The sequence below is a fragment of the Opisthocomus hoazin genome, chromosome 4 (genome assembly GCF_030867145.1).
Source record: "Opisthocomus hoazin isolate bOpiHoa1 chromosome 4, bOpiHoa1.hap1, whole genome shotgun sequence".
NCBI classification, from domain to species: Eukaryota; Metazoa; Chordata; class Aves; order Opisthocomiformes; family Opisthocomidae; genus Opisthocomus; species Opisthocomus hoazin.
This window is the reverse complement of record NC_134417.1, coordinates 20,632,983-20,655,929: the sequence shown is the minus strand read 5'-3', so window position 1 is coordinate 20,655,929 and position 22,947 is coordinate 20,632,983. Positions and strand designations below refer to the sequence as shown.

Below are 22,947 nucleotides of genomic sequence, written 5' to 3'. Positions count from 1 at the left end.
TAGTATCCCACAGCAGAAGCATAAAGATGATGTCATTGCTACTCTGTCAGCTCTTTCACCTCATCACATGAAAGCCAAAACGGAGAAACACTGCTAGCCAACTCCCACTATGGTTTATGGGAAGTTGCTTGAGTAACGATTTCAGTCACTGAAAGTTGGCTTTGTTTTCTCAGAAAGATTGTGTTGTGGTATTATGGCTTCTGTTTTATTTTTGAGGGGTGCAGTTACATGATCATCAGGAAAAATTCTGATCTACTTTTTTCCCTTTTTCCTCATATGGAGTGCATGCCCAAAATCCTTTGGGCCAGACCTCAGCTGGTATAAATTCCAGTTGTAAGTATAATTGATCAACAGGTTGGAATAAAAATAAATTACAAAAATAACTCTACCTCAAAGTAACAATGAATTTATGAATAATGTTTGGTAATGAAAAACGCCTATTCTGGGCTTAATTTTTAAGCAGAGAAGCATGTTCACATCGTGAATAATAGAATAGAAGATCTCATTAAAAAAAAATCCTTTATTTCACTGGGAGAAGTAGGTCCCTCCTTTCAGTTCAAGTAATAGGAGTCAAGACCATTTTCAAATTGAAAAGAGATTTTGAAATATTTGAAGCGACAAAGTTTATTTCTAAAACATATTTAAAAATTGCACAGTTATAAATACAGGTAAATAAATACAATTTAATATGTGGAAAAGAACCCAAGGAAGGCATGCTTCCATTACAGTACAAAAATACTACATTAAATGTGGTGCTCTGCAAATAGTCATCTATGACCTTAATAAATTTAACACATCCAGTATACACGTCATTCATTATTTTAAAGAGCAGTGCAAGGAAACATCAAATTAAAGCATCAGTAAACTGCAGGCCTGTGTTTAATATTACACACAGCAGATAATGCACTATGTATACTGAGGCAAAGTTACCTGTAGTAAGAAACTAATCTCTTACTCCTTTTGTACTTACAGACTCAGATTCTCAGTCTGGGTCAATATGAACCTTTGTAACGGAATGTAAACATTCAGGTGTAGGGCTGAACTCCCACCTCCGCATCCACCGCCCTCCTCACTGCTAAACCTTGCACCTACACTTAACTGTCAACGCAGAAAGTTAAGTGAGCAATGTAAGTCTTTGCAGCAGCAGGGCTCTTCAGATGGCCCAGGCGAAAGTATCTGCCAACCCTATAACCTTTTCTTTCTTGTATGTTGGCTTAAAAATAAAGCCAAAAAAGCTGATGCAAGATTGCAAAGGTTTTCAAACAGTTTACAGCATATAGAAGAAGCCGCACAGAATGCCTCTCAAAACTATATAGGTTAATTTTACTCTAGATATGTTATACTCTGATATATAAAATATATTTATAAATGTTTTGATTTTTCTGAATTTACAATAGATTACTGATATTAAAAAGGCTATTTAAATTGAAGTTTTAACCAATGTCAATGGCATTTTGTAAATGTGGAAGGGGAAAAAAGATCAAAGCGCATTAAGTCTTGACCATGCAGGCTTGCTCAATGGGCTGTCAATTGTGCAAGCATTTGTAAAGTTAGAGCTTGTTTTAGGAAACTTTAGATTCCTTCTGTATCTTTCCCATGCCTAATACCTATTGCTTTGTGGCCTGAGGCTCTGGAACTTTCTGGGGAGTCTGTGACATGCTCGTTTTTCGTAGCTTTGTTCAAAGCATCAGTGATCTCTTCACACATGACGCTCCTTTTCTCTGATTTGTTTCACCAGTCTCAGAATAGCAGAACCATAGTGAAAGAATCTGATTTCTAGCCTAGATGAGGTTTGAATAGTAGATAATTCTGTGTTGCATACCCACCACTTTTTTCACAATGTGCAGTGCATTTTGTCTATCACTTCTGTCTGTGAATACTCAGTATTTTATAAACATTTATTACATAGATTCACTGTACAGACTGATAAGCTGACAACAGTGGTGACCAGAAATCTCAGGTTTTCACCTCTGCAGGTTATTCACGCGAAGTAACTAATATGTCTTATTTTGCAGATGCACATTTAGGTAAAAGTGATTTACAACCAATTTATGTTTCACTCCAATTCTCACTGGCCCTAGCAGGAAATGATTTAGGCCTCAGGCTTTGCCTCTGTGGCTGCCAGTAATGTAATTGGTTCTTATTTCTGTCACAGTGGTTTTTGTGTTATGTGCTCTGTGGATGTTCGCAGATCACCTGGCTGATGTGTTGGTGCTGTTTTCATCTGACAGACAGGCCCAGATTTTCTAAATTTGCTTGTTAGCTTTTCATGCTTAACTTGATGTTCTGAGCTTTCAGCTGAGTGAAGTGTCTGCAGCTGAAATGGGTGGATGCAGCAGATACTCAGACCCTATGAAGTTTTACATCTACGTACATCAAACAGGACAGTCGGGCACTGAGCTGCCTTCAGAGCTGGTGGGTAAGTTTGAAAAGCCTGGCCATGGTAGGTAAGTGTTGACTGGGGCAACAGTTGTTTCACTGGTTCTAGGAATCTTTTTCTCTGGTTTGGTGCTATTGGGTTTAGGCTAGCGAAGAAAATGTGAAAATGCAAACACTCGGCTTCACTGTGAAAGCTGCGCGCATTTAGTTTTCTAATTCTTCAGAGGATATTAAAACATGTCTGCAAAAACTGCTGCTACACATGTCTGTCATTAATTTGAAGCAAACATGAAATCCAGAATTCAAAGTGACTTCTAAGGATGGGATTTAAAAAGGGCTCTGCATTTGGTCTAACCTGATCCAATAATATGAGCAGTTTGGTTTTGAGTTTGGCAGGTGCAAAGTACTTTTAACATATCCCATAGAAGATACCAATCAATAGTTTAAAAATACCCTACGTGTGGGCCTTCTGCATGCATTCTGTAAATGTGTATGCAGGTAGCATTGCTGCATGCTTTGTGTTAATATTTCAGTGTGGTTATTAATGTAATCGCGTGCAATATTGTCATGTGAGGTTTTGTGTCATTTGAACCTCCCCCTCAATAATTTTACAAGTACTGTGATTTCTCAGATTGTAAGAAAATACCATTAGATACGGATATGTATGTGTGTTTACCTAAAGATCAGATCGATTCTTTAAACTGACATAAACCAGTCTATTGGAACAAGGTTTCTAGAGTCATTATAGCTTAAAGAGATCAGCAAGGAATGAGCCTATTGCTTTCATCACAAAGCCTCACTCCATAAGTAATCGCTTTGATTTCAGTGCCTGTTCTGCATGCACAGCGGTATCAGAGGCCAGCCCTCGGCCGGTAACTGCATACGTGCACGTGAGCTGATCATGCAGAGTGCTGAGCCCTCCTGTGAAGACTACAGACTTCCAGTGTTCAGCAACTTGATGCATCAGACTTACAGGTCATGAATATTCATAAAGCTTTGCAGAGAAGAGGGACAGTCACAAGCTGGGGCTACGAAACTATTTTTGAATTATGAGAAATACAAATAGAAGAAAGACTCAAAAACTTGGAATCAGTTACCTGGCAGTGATAAATAGCATCTGGAGAAAGAAGGGAGTAACAAGCAGGGGAAACAGGTGGGGGATGATGATAAACCATTGCAGCACTTTAATTTGTAATCACCCCTTAGATGCTGTACAGTTATTGCCCTGAAATGTCTCCAAGACTCTTCTCTGCTGAAATTGCTAGTGTCTACATGGAACTGCTTCCTTACTTAGACCTGAGCAGCCTTGTGTTTGCGTGTTACCTTTAAATTTACCCGAGTGGTGACCTTGCCCAGGCAGTCTGTGAGACAGCGGTACTCCCTTGCTCTCGAGTAGTGCCATCTCTTGCAATTTCTGTAATTTGCCTCTCTTCCTTCCTTGCACACCTGGGCAAGTCAGGGATGGGGGAAGGTTTTGACTTGGTCACGCTCCCAGGGAGCACTGAGAACAGGATCCAGATTTCCCGTCTCTCACTCTCAGGCTCAATCTGCTACTGTTCAGCAACCACCTTATTTATCCTACCTCGTGCTTGGTTAGAAGCACGAGTAGATGAGTATCCTCTTCAGGGTGTTAATATGCTGCAGCCTCCTCGCATGTTTCCTCTTGCTGTTTCAGGCAAATATACATGCTTGCCACTGAATATTTAAGAAATACCATGAGGAGGTCAGATCAAAGCAGTGTCCAACCCTGTCTTCTGCACTGACAGTGCTTGGCAGTGGGGGCTAAAGGAGGACGCTAAAGCCCAGGATATGGAAGAAGTCCCCAGAAGTATGAAGAGCATATTCTCTGGAGATATTCAAGACCCGCCTGAACAAGGTCCTGTGCAGCTTGCTGTAGTTGACCCTGCTTTGGCAGGAGGGTTGGACTAGATGACCCACAGAGGTCCCTTCCAACCCCTACTATTCTGTGATTCTGTGATTCTGTGATTCTGAGTGAGGTGAGCTCAGTCACCGGCTGCTCTCCCACACAGACCAGGCCAGAACTGTTGTCTGCTGTGAGGAGGTGTGCCACTGTCTCCTGTAAATCTGCCTGCTTTAGTCTTTCCCTCACTCACTGTCTCGGTCAGTGGTACGTGGTTAACTGGCCATAGGCTATGTAGACCAGGAGAGAACAGTTGGGACAATCTCCAAGAGTGTGCACAATCTCTGTGGATAGACTTTGTAGCCTGTGTCCTGTACAGCAGAGTTGCAGTGCTTGGGATGAACTGGGGGCCTGAGTATCCCCTCGAGATGCAAAGTTCAGCCCCAGTGATTTGTCCCTAGGTTTACACGGACAACTTGCCTCCTACCAGTTGCATGGGTGTGTATGTGGATCAGCAGGTGAACGCAGTTTTGAGCACTGCATCCAGGATAAATCAAAAGCTGCCTGCTTAGTCTGTTCTTTTTGGGGAGGCTAGGAGTTACATTAGGTTTTCCTAACAGAGTGGCTGTGTTACTCGTCCACATGTTAGAGAAGAGGGGGTTTGGTGAACTGCCATGAGTATCAAATGCCCCTTGTCATTCTGACTCTGAGAAGTCATGCAGTTAAGGTGTTGGTTTTTTAGCTTGAAAGGTATACAAATAAAGCTCCTGAACAGCTAATTCCTCTGAATAAGCACTGATTATCCTACACCACAGTACAGAGGATATTCTGGAACTTATGTGATGGCAGGGCATCAAACAAAATCTAAGCACATATGCCTTTGCTTTAAAGCCTCTTCTCAAAGCTGCTTAAAGCTGCCTCCCTTCTCTCTTATCACTTTCCAGATTCAATTGCACTGCACCTTCTGCTCAGCCTTATCAATAAAGAGCTGTCATCACACATCGCTGTCAAAGCAAAAGAGCAAACTGTTGTCAGCAGATATGCATACAGCCACCCACTTAGCTAAAATGACATTTTCAGCCAGTCCTTGATAATCGGTCCTGAGAGAAAGTTGCAGGAATCAGTTATGAAATGCTTGATAGATAAATGGGCATCTGTATGTTAACAATGAATTAATAAAGCTCTACTAAAAAATTTCCTGTAGCTGTTTCGGCATCTCTGTTCTGTGGGAGAGAGTGAGAGGTAAGTCTTTTATTTTTTTTAAATGAGAAATTATTCTTTTTATTTAGCAAGCTATAATTGATTAGATGCAGTGATTACATTGTCTTACACGGAGTTTTCCTGTATGTGGTTGCTCAAAAGAAGACAGCTGCCAGAAACTTTAGGTTTGTACTGGTGAAACTGTCCAGTTCCCACAGAGCTGCTTTCTCTGTGATATGTGCAGTTGGATTCTTTTTATCCAGCTGATCGAGATGGATTTTTGTTTTCATGCTGTTTATAGGAAATGTGCTATTTTTGCCACTTTAACACATTCCAGTAGCTACCCTGCACATTGAATTCCTGACTGCAGATCAACACAGTAGCCGTCTAATTACACTTTTTATCTTTCAGTGTTTAAGAAAAACTTTAAAAATATCAGCAGCTGAAAATTACCTCCTTAAAAATTTCTGTTTCTGTCTTTGATTGACACATTCACCTTGAGCTAAATTTTTTTTGACCTCGGCTGAATCGGTCCCTTCATCACGTGGCAGTGTACTGCCCCCAGTACTGTTCCCCATTCATCCAGTCAGGGAAAGTTAAGACGGTGTGTATGTATACATTTTTAAGCAGTTACAGATATTGATGTCTGCTATCGTGGAGGTCACAGAGACATTTGCTGCTGCTTGCCATAACAGCATGATCAAATCTTAGACTCAATCCTTCAAGCACTTCATAGACCAATTTTTTCCAGGGAAAATTTTCCCTTGAGCATGGTCTGCAGGCATTGACTCCTATGAAGACTTTTCTTTATTTGTGACAAAGATCTGTGGCTTCTTATGTTCTGAAATGACATAATTCACATACAACATGTATGTGCATGCACATGCATGTATCTGTGTAGTACCTGATGGATGCATAATAGAATAATCTTTCTAATAGATATTGCAGTTTATACTGTATTTGCATTTTTTAAACACAAGAATACTGAAAACCCTCTCATCACGTATCAGGAAATGATATTTGGTCCTTTATGCCAACAAGGCTATCCTGTACATTCTCTTGTGAGTAACTAAAATAAAAGCATAACACTATTTTACAGAAAGAAAGACTAAAGTGCATAAGTACCCAGATAGGTGCAGACCCTGCTATGAGCTCCTTTGAAGCAGACATACTCTGTCCAAGATTGGGGATAGCTGGTTTACACAGCAACAATTCTAGTGCAAATTGCCACTTCTGCTGGCAACACTTGGCCTTCCCATATGTACATGGGCCTAATCCCATAGACCTCCACGTACAATGTTCCTCGTAACATTGCACATGGTTTACAACTCTATGAGCCTCCAGAATTGGGCTCAAATCAATCAAGGTACCTTTGGAAGCAAATATTTTCTTGATTGCCAGCTAATAAATATACTCAAAATACAGCCACTTTACATGCATCTATTTTCAGGTGTTAGTATCTTAAAAATGGACCTTGAGAAGACTTTTCAACGAAGAAACCAGAGGACAGGGAATCCACGTTGTAGGGCAAAGTCATGTCAGTGTAGTGCGATGAGCTACTAAGGTTCCTTGGATGCATTGCTTGCTGTTCTAATGTGCAATAATGATTATCTAGGTTTGTTCTTAATATATTTTTCTTTGTATAGCTGTGTATACATAGAGAGATATAGCTTGCATGGGGTGAAGATTCTTCAGAAATTGCTAGTTCATCTAGTTCAGGGCTTTGTCAGATTAGCGGCAGCTCATTTCAGTCCTTTGAGTTTGAATTTATTTACAATATTTTGTGCTTTTGAACTTTTCCTTTTTGAATAACGTCCAGGAGAATTCCCCTATTGATCTACAGCCATGATCTTTTGGAAAATGTGGTTGTTTTGAGATGAGTAATAAAAGAGGTCTCTTTCCTAATACAATTTAATCCATTTGTGGTTACTTTTTATTACGGCTCCAGATTGAAAGCTCTTAACAGAATGTCTAGATCGCCCACATTGGCAGCTTGAAATAGTTCTGGCTGATCCATCATAGACAGAGCAATTCGAAGTGCTGCCCAAATATTGCCTGATAGAGCAGGATGGGGAACTCGTTGATTCCTGCTCTTTCTTTGCAAACTGAGAGCAGTGAGAAAATTGCTGACAGCCTCTCTGTAGGGGAGAAGAAAAAAGAAACAAGCAATATAATTTGCTGAGCTACTAGAGTAAAACTTTCTAAAGTTCTATGCTAGACTCGAGCATATTGTTTCATGATGTAGTTCATCAGTCTTTTTGTGTTGTTCTTGCTTGATTTTCTTTAAACAAGTGGATGTAGCTTGTAGTAATGCATACAGTAATAGAGTAATTCATACATCTGGGGATATTGTCTTCGTTGCTGTGTAGCTCTCTTTTGTCTTAACTGTTTTAAGCTGGCAGTTGGGACCCTGGAATATCACACTTGATTCCTGAAGGATGTACTGAAAGTGTTTTTGACGGCATTAGCTACTTGAAGCAGTTTAACTGAAGTTTCCCTTCTAAAGGCAGACTCTTATGTTTTCTTTTAGAAAAATCTCTTAAGCACATGACAAAGCTTAAGCGTGAGAACAATTCCACTGATTATAATAAGAGTACTTGCACTTAGAGCTAGAAAAATGCTTCAGCAGCTTGCTGAACGAGACATTTATTTTCTTTTAATAGATCAGTAGTTCTCTCATGTAGAATTTGTGGATATAAGAAAAGTATTATTGCTTTGTTAGTACTTTGTAAAATATAATTTCAAAATTTTACAATAGCTGAGCTCATGTAGCTATATTCGGATTTTTTTTTTCCTTAGATAGCTCCAGCTAGAAAATGAATTTTCACTTGGTAGTTATGATCCCCGACTCTTACATTTACACATTTTTGTAACTTACCTATATGCCCCTAGGTTGATACAGCTTATCCCTAAGTTGTATCTGGACCTAATGAAGCCAGGTTGTATTTCTAAAGCACGTGTGTAGGCCTCGACAGCTTCTTCGCTTCGATCCCCATTTGCCAAGGTTGCTCCAAGACGGTTCCATAATGTATAGTCCTGGTGAGAAAATACGTTTTCTACTGCAGGTGTCAAAGCTGGACATAATAGCTCATTTTTGCTTGCAAAGCAAGGACAACTGCAGAAAATAACAGTATCATATCTTCTCTTAATTGACACGAAATGTTAAATTCTGACTTATAATTATAGGCGACTTTATATAACTAGTACAATCAATCAGCACACAGCTAGAAATTGGACATGTATAAATCTGCTTCTAAATGGGACTGTCTTGTAATTAACATTTCTATTTCAGATGTTAAAATTTTAATGACTGAAGCGACGTCTCATTAATATTAGCCTGAACAAGAGGGGAGAAGAAAAATGGCCTGTAAAGCTAAATTCTTAAAAATGTAAAAGCATAAAAGGTACCTCTGGCCGAACAGTTAAAGCAGCACTAAATGCATCTATTGCTCTGTTAAATTCTCCATTCAAGTGGAAAAGAACTCCAAGTCCCGTCTGCAAGTCAGGGTCTATCATATCACCATTCTGGTGAGCAGCCTCCAGGTACAAATCCTTTACTTCTTCAAGTAATGAGCTAGACAAGGGTGAAAAATAACTTAAAGTTCCATCTTACAGTTCTTTACAAATATTGTAATATTAATTGCATAGCCAGAAATTAAAATCCTTGTAGTGGATATATTAGAAGTGATATACTTCTGAAATTTTAAATAAGCTTCCTCAACTTCATCATGGCAAAGATTTACTTCCAGGTGCTGTTGTAAACCCATGTCTGGAATAAAAAAGTTCACCTATATAATGACGTCAAAGTGCAGCTATGAACCCAAGTGAGATAACATGAAGGCTTACTAAAACTATTACAAATGGATGAATTTCTCGGACGTAAAAGAGTTTTTTACTGGAAAAATAGTAGTCATTCTTAAGAGGAATAGATTAAGTGACTAGCCAAGACCCCTGAAGGTGCCAAAATTTAGGACTTCTGTACCCACTGTAGGCTTCATAAAACCTTGACGCTGACGACACCAGATGTCAGCAGGATGAGGCCAAAGTAGGATAATAACACACTTAAAATACGCAAGTTCTGCTTAATTGCCATTTTTGCTTATACTAAAGTACCTTGTCAACCCAGGGCTTGTTAGTGATAAGGGTAAAGCATAAGGCCTGTCTTCAAAATGACAAGTAGTGAGATACCCCTAATGTTCTAGTTCTATTAATCATGTTTATGCTTTTAATGACTTTATCATGCATCTCACAATTCAGAGATGCTTATCTATTGACCTCATGATGAAGGGCTGCCAACTTATGAATTTATTTTGTTATTTAAAATTGCTTCCAGCTCCCATTACAGTATGCTGGACTGAAGTCAGAAAAAATGACTACACTGTTTCTTTGGTTAGAACCAGAATGGCTTTTAGACAAGCGGATACTACCTTCCAGTATTTTCAGTGAACTGAAGCCGTGTCCCACTGCAAAATGGCTATCATTCCTTGATTCTGGTGGCTTGGTTGGGATATAGGAAATATGATGAACAGTAGAAAGAAAACACACATGTAGAGCAGGATGCAGGCCTGGTATGGATTTGGCAGCAGCCAAAGAATGAGTATGCAGGAGGTGGGAATATAGAGGCACAGACAGGGACAGAGGAAAGTGATGGAAGTTGAGGGAAAGCATTTCTTTTTAGCTGTTTTTTGGTTGTTTTTTTGTTTTTTGATTTTTTTAACTTCCAGGGATGGCATAAGATACAGCCTTCAGTTGCTAAACCAAATGTCCTGTGCTGGCTTCCCACTCCTGCCAGCAGAGACATTGAGTCTTCCATCGTAGGGAACAGACTGGATTTCTACAGAGTAAGGAGGCGCAGCATGCACCATCATTCCTAGTAATGCCGTTAAAATTTCCACCATCAGGATTTACTCTGCATTTACCTTTCATCTGATGTCTTAGACATTCTCCTGGCAAGTGCTGGGGACCCTTTCTTGCTTTTCGCTATATACTTGTATTTTGGATTTTGCTTTATCCAGTTTCTTAGAGCTTGATAGGCTTCTTGTCGATGGCCAGTGTTAGTATAGCTTACAGCCAGGGCCATCAGAGCTTTTAGGTTGTTTGGCTGTAGTTCCAAGCACCTAGGCAGAAAATAAAAATATATTGAGGTATTTTTTTAGCCAAACACAATTCATGGGGAAAAAAAAGAAAATCACTCATGCAAGATCTGCCAAGAATACATATAGGTAGGTTCATTTTTATAGTATCTGTCTAGTAAACAAAGAGAAGCTTTATGTAAATTCAAATGAACAGTTTAATATGGTTTGCAGTTCTACGAAAGAAGTATTTTGAAGACAAAATTTCTTCCATCTTTATGAATCTTCCCAGTCATTCAGAATTCTCAGTTTTTCTCTGACTGGAGCCAGTCAACTTGAGTAGCCTTTCTATGGTTATATACTCTTAACTGAAAACAGAATCTAGTCTATTTTGTCAACGTCACTGTTGCTTGTTTCAGAACTGCAGGGATGAGCAAGCCCTAAATCAGGCAACCCCTTGGATTTCTATCCAAGTAAGCTAATAAGCTGCATATAAACAAGTTAGAGTTATCCTTAGGTGAAATGGCTTGATGATTAATGTTGCTAATGCACCTTAATATGAAGAGGGTATTTGCTTCAAATGGAAACTTGAAAACCTACTACAGAAATGTAAGAATAATGCTAATATTTTGGAACTGACATTTTACATACAAGCATACAGTGATCTCAAAGCTCTATCCACATAAAAATGTTGTCAGTTTAGTATTCAGCAGCTGAAGGGAACTTGTTCCATTTAAGAAAACCTCTTCATTAAAGGACAGACTACAGAAAATATGCCAAGTGCCTAGAACATCAAAAAGGCACTTTATTTACATTATGCCTAATTCACGTTTATCAGGCCATGTAACTTTTCTGTTGTGCAACTAGTTAAATTACTAGATAAAATATTGTACTTTTTTAAAAAAACAAGTATTAATCACTAGTCATCCCTCTGAAGTCACTGGGAAGATTTCTGTATCTGTGTCAATGCTTTACTTAGTTCAATAAATGCATCATGTTACAAGAGAAGTATGACGTTACATATACCTAGGCCTCCATTACCTAATACTCATCAGACCCCTTATTTAGCAATTATCATCATCTACCTTTGGAGGGCAACAATGGCTGCCTGCTCATTTTCATTCTCTGCCTGTGTTATGCCCAGGAACTGCCAGGCCTGCAAAAACAATCACCATTGTGTTATTTTGTTATATATACCTAACCGCAATCAGAGTTACAACTAATGTCACTGTTAAGCAGCGGGGTGAATAAAAATAGCAGATCTGTCCAGCAGTAACTACAGATTTTTCTACAGCGTGCATACCAACAGTGCAGATCAATGCAGTTTTGAATATCTTTGGGCCTGATAATATTTATAATCAATGAATGCAAAGGCATTCTGTCAGTGTATGATCACATGCTGATTGCTTAAATTTGAGTTACTGTATATTTTAAATGTTGCTAGAATTTTGTGGGATTTGGTGAAGAAGAGACCTAGATATTTACACTGTAAATATTTTTCATGTTTCACAGAAAAGAGACTTGAAATATATACTCATTGAAAACATCAATATTGCAGAAATTGATGTAACTTTTAAAAACTTGTCAATATTCTTGTTAAATCAGAAATGTTCACCTTTTCAATAGCAGTGTTTTAAAAGATAGCTCGAAAACATCAGGAAAAGAAGAAGTTTGAAATATTGTCTCTTTTCAATGCTTTTAAATGACAGCTTGGAAATTCTATAATTTCAAAAATAGATTCTCATCTTATTAAGAGCTCACCTTTATTTCAAGGCATACGCAAGTCCGAAACCACTGTTAGCATTCAATCTGTTTGTCAGTCATGACTAGCAAGGGTTTGAGCCCCAAAACTGTTCCATCATTGCATGCTAAAGGGAGTCCCCTTTTCCTTTATCAGTAAAAGGCACACGAGTGAATACCTCTGCATCATTGGGTTCTTGTAGGATAGCAGCCTCCAGGTATAAGATTGTAACTGGCAGGTCACCTTCTTTCATTTTTTTCAGTCCTTCCTCAAAAGCACCAGGCCAGTCTTTGAAGGGATTCTCAGTATGGAAATAATAACCCTGGAGAAGAGAGATAATGGATCCATGATGAAACACTGTAGCAAGGAATGGCAACTCTATAAAATGAAATGACTCGCTATTTTCCAACTGGGTGTAAACATCCTTTGTTCTATGAAAACAGTATGAGCTCCCCCATGAAATTTCAATGACAAGAAGTGTAAAAAGTCAGCATTACTTGTCATTTATGTTTCTGCTGTCTGTATTTTTGCCTTAGCTCTGAAGTTTTACTCGCTAGTACTCATGTTGGGCTCTCCTGCTCCCATCAAAGATAATGGCAACAACTCACACTGACTGCAATAACAGCAGAACTGAACCTAGCATGAGCCCAGTGCATCCAATTTGATGGTAAAGAGCACACATCAAGCAGCTGACTCCTTGCAGTGCTTGTAACCTGATGTCTGTTCAGTTAATACCCTGAAATCTTCAATTAACCTTCAAGATACAGAACAATGTTGCAAGCACCTGAGTTTATTTTAAAATTTCTTTAAATTTTGCCTTTTCCTCTTCCTGCCGCTGCAGTCTAAAGGGTGTATGCTAATACCAGCTACATAATATGAATCAAATTAAAACATACAATGGAGGGAATGAAGAAGAGAGACAATATCTGTCATTTCTATCCTCAACAGTGTTTGAATGTGCCAGCCCAGATTTTTTTATCTAATGCTCTTCCTTAAGTGCCCATCTTCAAAAGAGCCCGTAACCCAGCAGTTTGCTGCGTGATCCTTTCAGCTGAATTCAGGCAGTGTGCAAGTCTAAATGTGTTCTCACTATGGTAAGGTCTTTCAAATCTACCCCGCTCACAGACACTTGAAGAGGATGAGCTCTTTTGGGTAAAATTAGCTTTCACGTCCAGAGTCTTCATGGGTTCCCTTGAATAGCTGAGGCTCATCGCAAAGTTTTACAGGGAGGATGTTCTGTAATAACAAACTTTGGTACCTTCTCAATAGTTGAGATGGTGACTTGCCCTGGTGCTTCCTGGTTCTCTGAAATCCAGTTTCTGCGAGCCATTTCTTCCCATTCTGCTTGCATTTTATCCCAAAACTCTGTGTCTGACTGGAAGAAAAAGAGGACAAAAAGGGAAGAGAATGAACAACAAAACTTTAAAATAAATCTGTAAGCTTTTATTTTCTTTCTACCAGTGGTCTGAGTCTGGCAATTTTGCTAAGCAGTATTAATTCTATTAATAATCATATTGACTGAAATGCTACAGCACAAATTTGGAATTCCATATAATTAAATTTCATCTCTCATATTGGAATGCATTTTGTCAACAGAAAACTCTTTATCTCAGAGGCAGCGTGTGTTTCATTTGAAGGAGGATTTGCAGCAGCTTACACTGCATCTTATTGATGCTAACAACAAATTTTTATGTAAAATTTGAAGGAAACAAATGCTACTAGTCCCTGGCCAAAAAAAAAAAATAGAAAAAGAAAAAAATCAGCTAAGGATACATGCTAAAGAATAAGAATAGATAAAACAGTTTAAAAGAGAAGAAGCATCCCCCTTTGGTAGATTCAGCGTTATTTTCAGCTGTCTAAAAGAGTAGTGGCAAAGCTTAGACAGAGGGTGTTTGCACAAGAGAATTAATGCAAATGGGGCTTTTTGACATAGTGGAGAAATCCTAATATTACATGATATACTGTCCTTCTTATAGAGGAATCTGTAAGAGGTTATAAAATTGTACAGTAAGATTAACATTCAGCCCAAAGAGGGAAAAATGCATATACAAGAGAAACAGAGATGATGAAAACAGGAGGAGATTTGGGATGTGTAATGACCAGAATGAGGGAACTACTGTGGCTACTAGAAAATGATGCCTGATCCCAAAAACCAGAAATAGGATAAAAAAAAAAAAAAAAAAAGAGGGGAGAATCCAAGTTAAGGTGCTGTTTTTTCAGCCTCCACACATTAGTCATAGGCCCTGAAAAGCAGTTCCATAGCAGAATATATGCTCAGTACTAGGAGCCTTTGCAAAGTTCTCCAGTTCCTACAAGGTCGTGGCCAGAACTTCAGTGAACGGACGCTACTGAGGGCACAGTTTCCCAGTTTATTAACATCAAAGGCAATGGCAAAATAATTCTATCGAGGCTTAGGTAGAACTATTTGCAAGTGAGGTGCTAATCAAAATTAATTGAAGATAGTATAAACTGGTCCAGATAGTTTTGTCTGAATCTTCATCACAAGACTGACCGCTTCACTACTGCTCCTCATCCTTGCATGATTTGCAAAATTAGAGCTTAGTCTGTGATTGCATGACTTGCTACAACCCTCCTTAGGCATTTGGCAAAAGGAGAGCACAGGCTACAGATCTAGAATGAGTCAGCAACAAGAACATCCTAGACTAGGTGTGGAGGATTAGGAGGACCTGCTCTGGCTAACAGTATGTGGGTTGCTGTAAATCATAAGGCTCTTTACCAACACAAGGTGCATTGCCTCTCTAGAAATCAGATGTTCCCCTGTGGGTCTTGCTGTGGCACATGCCTCCTGATATACAGTGCTTTCTTCCAGGAGACTCGGAATTGTCCAAACTATGCAATTATTGGATCTGTGAAGCCAACTGCCTCATTTCTCAGCGGGCTAGGAAACAAACGTGAATCATTCGCTGTTGGAGATTTCACTCTTTGTAACAGAAGCGAACAGAACATGACAACTCTGTTACCCAACAACTTCTGAGGTTTCAAAATTTGCATTCATTCCAAATTTGAAGGAAATAGTCTTTTAAATAGCTGTGAGATTGTGCTGAAATGTGCATTTAGGGTTTGGAAAGGCTGGGATAATGAATCAGATCGCTTCCTCTTTTATCAGCCATGACCAGAGGCACTTGAATCTCTTCAACACTCCTGCTCGACTGATGTCTCTCTCGACTGTTCTGCATTCAGTGCAAATCTGCGCTGCATTGAAGACAGAATTACCTGACCATGTTTTACTAGTAATTCTGAGATTCAGGATGAGATAAAGGAGTGGAAATTTCCCTTTTCTACAAATTACTATTAATAAAGCTTCTGAAAAGTAATTATTAATACCTTTTTAAACAGATTAGCTTATGGAGCTAACTACATGTAGATGCATATGTAAGATACATATATATATATATATGATATGTTTATATCAGAATTTTTGCTTGCATTTTCCCCACAAAAATCAATGGTTTGGAAGCACATTAAATCACATTTCTGCAGATTGTAAGCAAGCATATAAGTGGTTTTAGGTCTTAAGTTCAAATTCTGCTGCTTAATTACATATTTAGAATTCACACAGAAGTTCACTCTGTGCATACTCCACTTAAAGAGCTAATGAAGTACTCTGCATTCAAGTAGCCGTGCTTAATGTCTCTCTATGGTGAGTCAAAGGTGGAGGAAAAATGTAATGGGGAGAAGACCTGCTTTGCTATAAAGTCTCTCAACTCATCCTATGCTTCTGGGACACAGGCAGGACCCAACTGTTACTTTGCAACTATAAGCAAAGATTTGCTTGTCTGGGCCAAATGTGTTTAAGTCCCAGCTACAGCTTTCCAAGCGCATCCAGCACGTGGGGTTTCTGAAACTGGTATGGCAAAGCTGCGCTGAGCAACTGGATCATTATGGAACCTGATAAAATGCTGTGTCATTGCCATGACAAATCACAATGTCAATAGCAGAGCAGTTTAATGTCCTTGAGGAAGAGGACCATAAATATTATACAGTCTTTGTTAAAGGCCTGTCTCAGCTGTCATTAGTAGCAATTTTTTGTTGACTTCAGTGGCAGGAGGGTTAAATTAATACTGAGTGTTTCTGAAAATCTGGCATTGGATCAAGACTCTTAGATCTAATTTTAGCTCTATTTGCTGTGTGACTGGTGCCAATTACTTCATTTCAATGTTTTTGCTACCTTAATGCTGGCAAATTACTTTGGACATACCAAAAGTTTTCAGACCTGTTGAACACATTTAACACATTTTCAGAGCATCTGCAGCAGTGAAGTGGAATTACAACCAGTCACATACCATGTGACTACTTCCAAGCAGAATATTCTGCATTTTTGCAAAGAGGCTATTTTTACTCTTAGTATTTAAAAATATGCTGAAGCAGTTAAACAAATGGGAGGCAAAATATTTCCAAACTCTTTACTTCCTACGATACAGTAGGGTGGGTGTAGGGCGTACTTTCTGAACATTGCTGGCTAATTTCTAAACGTACCTATTTTCATAACTTTGAGTAGAATTTTGCCTATCCTGTACTGCCAAAAATTAATTTGCAATGTTCCTTCTTGACCAATACATAAGAAAGTTTCTGTCGTTGTTCTTTCTTTGAATTACCGCATCAACATACTCTTTAATGTGAAAGACACAGTAAATTAAACTTATGTCCTAACTATATAAGATTTCCTTAGCTGATATCTTCTCAAAACAAAATGTGGAGTATGCTTCTTCAGTAAAGTTTAGAGAGAAAAAATGTGTATCAAGGCAAAGATTCCCATTGTGATTTGAGAGAGTAGCAAATAAAATGCATCTGAATGACTCCAGCTCCTAAATCCCAATTTAAAATGTGGTTTAGGCAGTCTTAGGCACATCTACAAGGGATGTCAAAATACTAAGACCATAGGTAAAGAAAGGATTCTAACTGGTATTCATGGGAACCACAAAGCTGATGATTCTGGAATATGTTTTGCTAGGCTAGAATAAATTGAACCCATTTTCTTCCTACTATTGTCACATAATTTAGCTGTAATATGTTATGATGCTTCCTAACTGTATATTATACAGCAGATGGTTCACGTAACATGGTGTCGTAACTAAAATGATGCTGAGAAGGACAGCTCAGAATTTCTTTTGCGCGTAAGCTCACAAAACAGTGTGGCATCTGCAGTTTCATCTCTACATCAGGTGAATGTGGAATAAGAAAATGTAAAAATTGCTTTTTTTCCATCTCTGAGACATTTCTTGGAAGTCTTTGTGCATTCTTGATTTAATTTTTATTTATTCTAACGCATTACCAATAGGATGGTGGATGATAAAACAATTGCTTTATCAGAATATAGGTATAGGATGGATCTGAATCCTCATGCTGGCATGTTTAGAAAATTCAATTTTTGGTAAAACAGCTAATTATTAGAAAGATTCTTTGGTATGGCACTTGGAAATCATGAAGACTTTAGGCTATTTGTGCTTCCCTCATGTGCATAGCAAAGGGATGAGGCAAAAAACAAATCCGATTTCCAGAATGATGGAAAAGGTAGCCAAGTCTGCGAGCACCCAATCATTGCAAGTGAATATGGACCCTCTCTAGTTAAAAAAGCTAATTTGCTTACCTCTTTAAAGATTCCCCAATGGTACAGACATTTTTAAACCTTCTTAAGAGAATTACCTCACAGATCTTCATTAATCTCAAAGTCTGACATCTTAAAACCATTCCCAAAGCTCTAAAGTGAATATTGGGTGGAGGATAAAGTTTGGTGTCTTCATTTATTGAATTGTTAATTAATTCATTTCGAACTAGGCCACAAAGAACCTGAGATTTCCTTTTCTTGATCAGTTTTCTGACTAATCTTAACACTTGGAGCTTTCCCAGTTGAAGAGCATTACAGAAACATCCAAAGTCTAAAAGATGAATTTTTGAACTGTATCTATTCTCTGCTTAAGAAAGCGCTAATCTTTCTGAGATGGGTTGCAATTTATTTCAATCACTCTAGCTTTCTTACCACTTCTTATTAGCTAGGATGAAAATCGAGCTCTTTTCATATGCAAATAGAAATAACTGCTCTATAAGATCTTGAAGAATCCTTTCCTTTACATTTTAACTACCTGGTACAAGTTCCCATATTAAGCAGAAAGAATAATTTAAGACTGAAAGCTACACAGTTATGGAAACATTTAATTAGATTCTTTTTAATAGCTGTTTTTGAGTCTATATTAAAGTATTTTAATAATCTGTTGCCTCAGAATGACCTTTCAATATGCAGGGTATTTTTACAATATATTCTCCTCCTTACTTTACTCTGTAAAGTAATTCACTAATGTCTTGTAATCTGTTGTTGGCCTCAACTCATTTTTCTTTCTGCTGAATGTCCGGGAACTCCCCATCAGACGTGGTTTCTGGCAATTGCGGGACTACTGACATCATTTGCTTAACTACTAACTGTAACACAGAGATGTTCATCATCAGATTCCCTGTGTTGCAATCACAGCTCGTAGCACATGTCCCACCCTAAGGATCAGATTGCAGTGCAGTTAGGAACATCTAGAGCATTTTAAGCAGTGTCAATTTGAAAGCAAATCTCTCCTGCCTGGAGAAAACATGTGTGATGGGTGACATCATAAACCTATTGTGCAACACCAACAGTTGTTTATAAATAATCTATTTGATTGTGAAAAAACAATGCACTCAGAAAATACAAGAAAAGTGGATTCAGTGTGTAGTTTATAAAACAGATAACTTACTGATTGTGTCCATTTCAGCCTTGTACGCTGAGACAATAATTTTTTTGTGTGCAATAAGATCGTAAGAAACCATGGTAGAAACCATGCTTTCTTAACTTAGCATATCATGAAAAAACCCTACAAATCAAATTAATTTCTTAAATATGAAATTCTGTTTCTAGTTAGAAGTCAGCATATGATTTAGGCCTAGTTTTGTTTGTAATCAACCAATATTGATCTAGAATAGTTCAGCTGCCAACACTGGGATTACATTGGTATAAAACCCGAGTTCAAGTTAAATTTAAATCTAAACCCAAATATCCCCAAAGTGTTCTAGTTGTTTGGAGACTAATGAGACTGCAGTTCATGCTAAAAACAAGCAGTTCTGAGGAATCGGTTTCACAGCCTCATCCTTTCCACCCTAAAGACTCAGTTCTGTAGCTGTTACATAATTCAGCCTGAATTCAGCCATAATTCAGCCTGTCTTCAGTGGGATGCAGCTGTCTTGGCTCTTCGTGGCGATGGGGTTTTGAGGGGTTACTGACAGAACCCCTGAGAAGACATGTTGCTCAAGGTGGATGCTTGTATCTAATTTTTTATTGGATTCTGTAAAAAACCCGTGTGCCATTTTGTCTCTGGACAGGATCAGGATTTCAGCTGGGACTAGTGGTACAGGACAACACCCGAGTCTTTTTTCATCTTGGAAAAGTTGTAGTTAGTGAAAAACACAGAAGTGCAATAGGACTGCCTGCACCTTTTCAAGCTAAATTGATTTATCAGGAAATGAGAGTACTCCTGTGTTTAGTATTCGGCCACTAATTATAAAAATGCATTGGTGCATTGTTACTGCTATATGTGCAGTACCTGTTACAGCAGGTAATCATTCTGTGTGTAAGTGATTCTGAATGCCAGTTTCACTGTGGAGAACTGGTTTGTGTCTGAGGTTAAATAGCTGATTGCACACATTCAGTTGCTGGGGAAAAATACGTTTCACTCTTGTACTTTCGGTTTGGAAGTACTTACATTTATGGGGAATTTTTCTTGGCTCACTTGCTATAGCAATACAAAATCAATCTTGAAAAGTTGGTTCTGTCTAATCTTCATTTATAGCTAAGGTTATTTTTTTTTAAGAGAGAAACTGCTATTTTAAATGAGTAATTCCAGGAAACATATATTTTCTCTGCTTTAAATAATCCAGTTCCAGCTTTCTCCTGTTCTTGTGCTGCAAGATGAATAAGAAATCCGTAGAACATTAGCTGAAAATGGAAACAATAAAAGAATTAATACCTCAACAGCTGCCTTTGCTCTTTCAAATTCCTCCTCCAAGGAGTGATTTCTGGAGAGAAGAGGCCCTCCCCAGCGCTGCTCCCTAGTTGATCGTGCCTAAAAAATAAAAGAATAAATCAGAAAGGCATGATATACTGTCTGAAACATTTCTCAGTTATTTCCTTAATTGCCTTGAGCCCCAAATGGCCTTTTCCTTGGGCAAAACTAGTTGTGTTCCTGCATGAATTCCTCTGAATTCTCTTACACTCTACCACAGATCATTCCTCATGGGAAGCAGAGTAATTTATCTTTTCCAGACTTTTCTTTTCACTCAAGATGCATGAAAGATAGAGAAACAGCCAAGAAACGACAATGCAGGAGTTGGGCTACAAAGGGAAGAGCTGACAACTTCGTGTAAGACTTTTAGCTTAATTATTCCTTCTCCTGTATTATATCTGTGTCAACGCATTGCACTCGCTATGCTCCAGAAAGAAAGCATCTCATTTTGCCTGTACATTTTGTGTTCTTCTTTCAGGTCTTGCTTTGGGATCGCATTGGAGAGCCAGGTTTTCTCTGGATTTCATGGGAAGGACAAATCCATTTTACAGTCAGCAGCTCTCTCTTCTGTGCCTTAGTATCAGTCAATCCCATAGGAATTGCATAACAAGTTTCTCCCTATTCTTTTATTAAAAGCATTTTATTTATGGTTTTTTTTGCACAAAAGGCACAGTACAAAACCAGGCAGTATTCAAGGATGGTACAAAAAAGCGCAAAGTGGCCTAATCTTACTAAATAGAGCTCTGACTGCTAATCCCTTCCCTCGTGTTTGTCAGAGGTTAAACTCATTAGCCATTTGCCTGACCATGGTCCCAATTGCATTAATTTACGTGATTATATTTCTGATGACTTTACTTGTCATATTCAATTTCAATGAGCCGCATTGCGAAAAGGCTAATTTTGCTCACGTCAGACTCATTGGGCTGTAGCTGCAAGTGCTGGAATGTGTGCTGCTGGGATGAAGCACCCAACACATTCCCGGGCGTTCATGTATGTGCAACGCGTACTCAAACACGTAAGTCTGTGGGCGCACACACATGGGCTTTTACCTAGAACAATGACATTCATTTGTCAGTCTAGCCCTAAAGTTTCGGTTTTGTTCCCAAGTCTTTGATCTCTCAGGTAGAGATTGATGAGTGAGATGTGTGTTGGGTTGATGATACACACACGGTTAGAAAAGCACGATACAGCACAACTTCTGTGAGGAGTGCGGGGCGGAGGGCACTGTGTGCGTTTGTCTGTGTTGGCTTCTGGACTTCGCTGCACGTGCCAGGAAGCACAGCATGTTAGGGAAGGTCTACACTGAGGATCTGCTGTTTCTGTTTTCACAGCTGCTACCTCTGGTTCATGTTGATTGGAAATTTTTTTTTTCCTTTGGTGAGGCCAAGAAGAGATTTCAGGTTGCCATTGAAAACATACTAAAAACCAATCCTATACACAAACCAGTTATTTTACTGATTAATGGAATTTAGGGCAGAAGAGATAACTGTTTCAAATCGTCCGTTTGTCTCTAAGTCACATGGCAGTGTTTGTCACTCAGTGTTTGCAGGATGAAACTGATGTTCTACAAAGTATAAATGGAGGTTATCTGGAAAATATGTCTTTGAGGAAGGTGCTTGGATTTAATTTAAAGTTATCAAGAGACCTTAATCTTATCACTTTGTTTGCAAATTTGTTTAATTACCCTCTTTGTATCTCTTATTAATTTTCATTTCAGTTTCCAACCAGCACTTCTTATTCTTTTTCCAGTAGTTTATAGCACTTTTTAGTACCCCTTATTTTCTCTGTGGAAGGATACTGATGACTTTAATCAGGTTTTAACTGTCTTTTAAATGATATAAAGAGACTGAAATCTTAAATTATCTCATTATGTGGCATTTTATTCACATTTCAATGTTTATTGTGTCTCTTTTATTCTCCCTCTTTACTTTTTTATAGCTTTATTTTTCTTTATAGCCATACAGATAGCCAAACTGAACCCTATATTTGGCACTAGTCTTGCCTTTTATACAGAAATCAGGTGATCTCCCATCAGGTGATCTCCCATCTCCCACTAATTACGTCTTCTTCTACGCGCTCTTCTTGCCACAGAACTGCACAGGGAGCACTCATGTTGACATCCTCGTACACCCTGAGCCACAAATTCTTTTCAAATTGCCTTCCAGCATAGTGTTGTAAGTAGAGCCTGCATTCTTGTTCTGAAATGTATGACTTTTCAAGTGACTGTATTGGAATATGTATTTATAAAGATGTCTTGGTCACCATCTCATTTTTATGACTCCCTTATTTGCAGTTTTTTTCATTCCACTGTTGCATATATAAATTTTATCAAGAATGGCTTGCTTATTTATTTTCAGATCAATAATATTGAAGAACATGGTTTCTCTTTGGAACCGCAGAAGAACCACTATGTGATTACAAACCTGGTAAATAACTGCTGTTCTTGAGACCTTAGGTTAGCCAGTTTTAATCTGTTTAACAGCTGCTGTATTCATATTATATGGTGCTAATTTTAAAATGAGAATATGGTATGTTAATTTAAACATCTTGCAGAATATCACACAGCAACATTTATCAACCTGACCTGTAATCTGATCAAAGAATTAAATTGGGTTTTCTTGACACAAAACTCTGTTGCTAGACATTAATTATGTT

The 22,947-nt window shown here is 38.4% G+C and overlaps 1 protein-coding gene across 4 annotated transcripts in view; it reads right to left on the bottom strand.

The window, feature by feature from the left end:
• Window positions 1-581: 581 nt before the first annotated feature.
• PEX5L (peroxisomal biogenesis factor 5 like) overlaps window positions 582-22,947 on the bottom strand; it is a 119,693-nt gene continuing 97,327 nt past the window's right edge. For all 4 annotated transcript variants that reach the window (XM_075418277.1, XM_075418275.1, XM_075418276.1 and 1 more), the window contains 8 exons: window positions 20,257-20,352; window positions 13,512-13,628; window positions 12,432-12,575; window positions 11,598-11,668; window positions 10,360-10,557; window positions 8,849-9,014; window positions 8,319-8,476; window positions 582-7,578 (listed from right to left, as the gene is read on the bottom strand). In XM_075418277.1, the coding sequence (XP_075274392.1) occupies window positions 7,377-7,578; window positions 8,319-8,476; window positions 8,849-9,014; window positions 10,360-10,557; window positions 11,598-11,668; window positions 12,432-12,575; window positions 13,512-13,628; window positions 20,257-20,352 (1,152 nt within the window). In that variant the 3' untranslated portion in view covers window positions 582-7,376. The remainder of the gene's footprint in view (window positions 7,579-8,318; window positions 8,477-8,848; window positions 9,015-10,359; window positions 10,558-11,597; window positions 11,669-12,431; window positions 12,576-13,511; window positions 13,629-20,256; window positions 20,353-22,947) is intronic.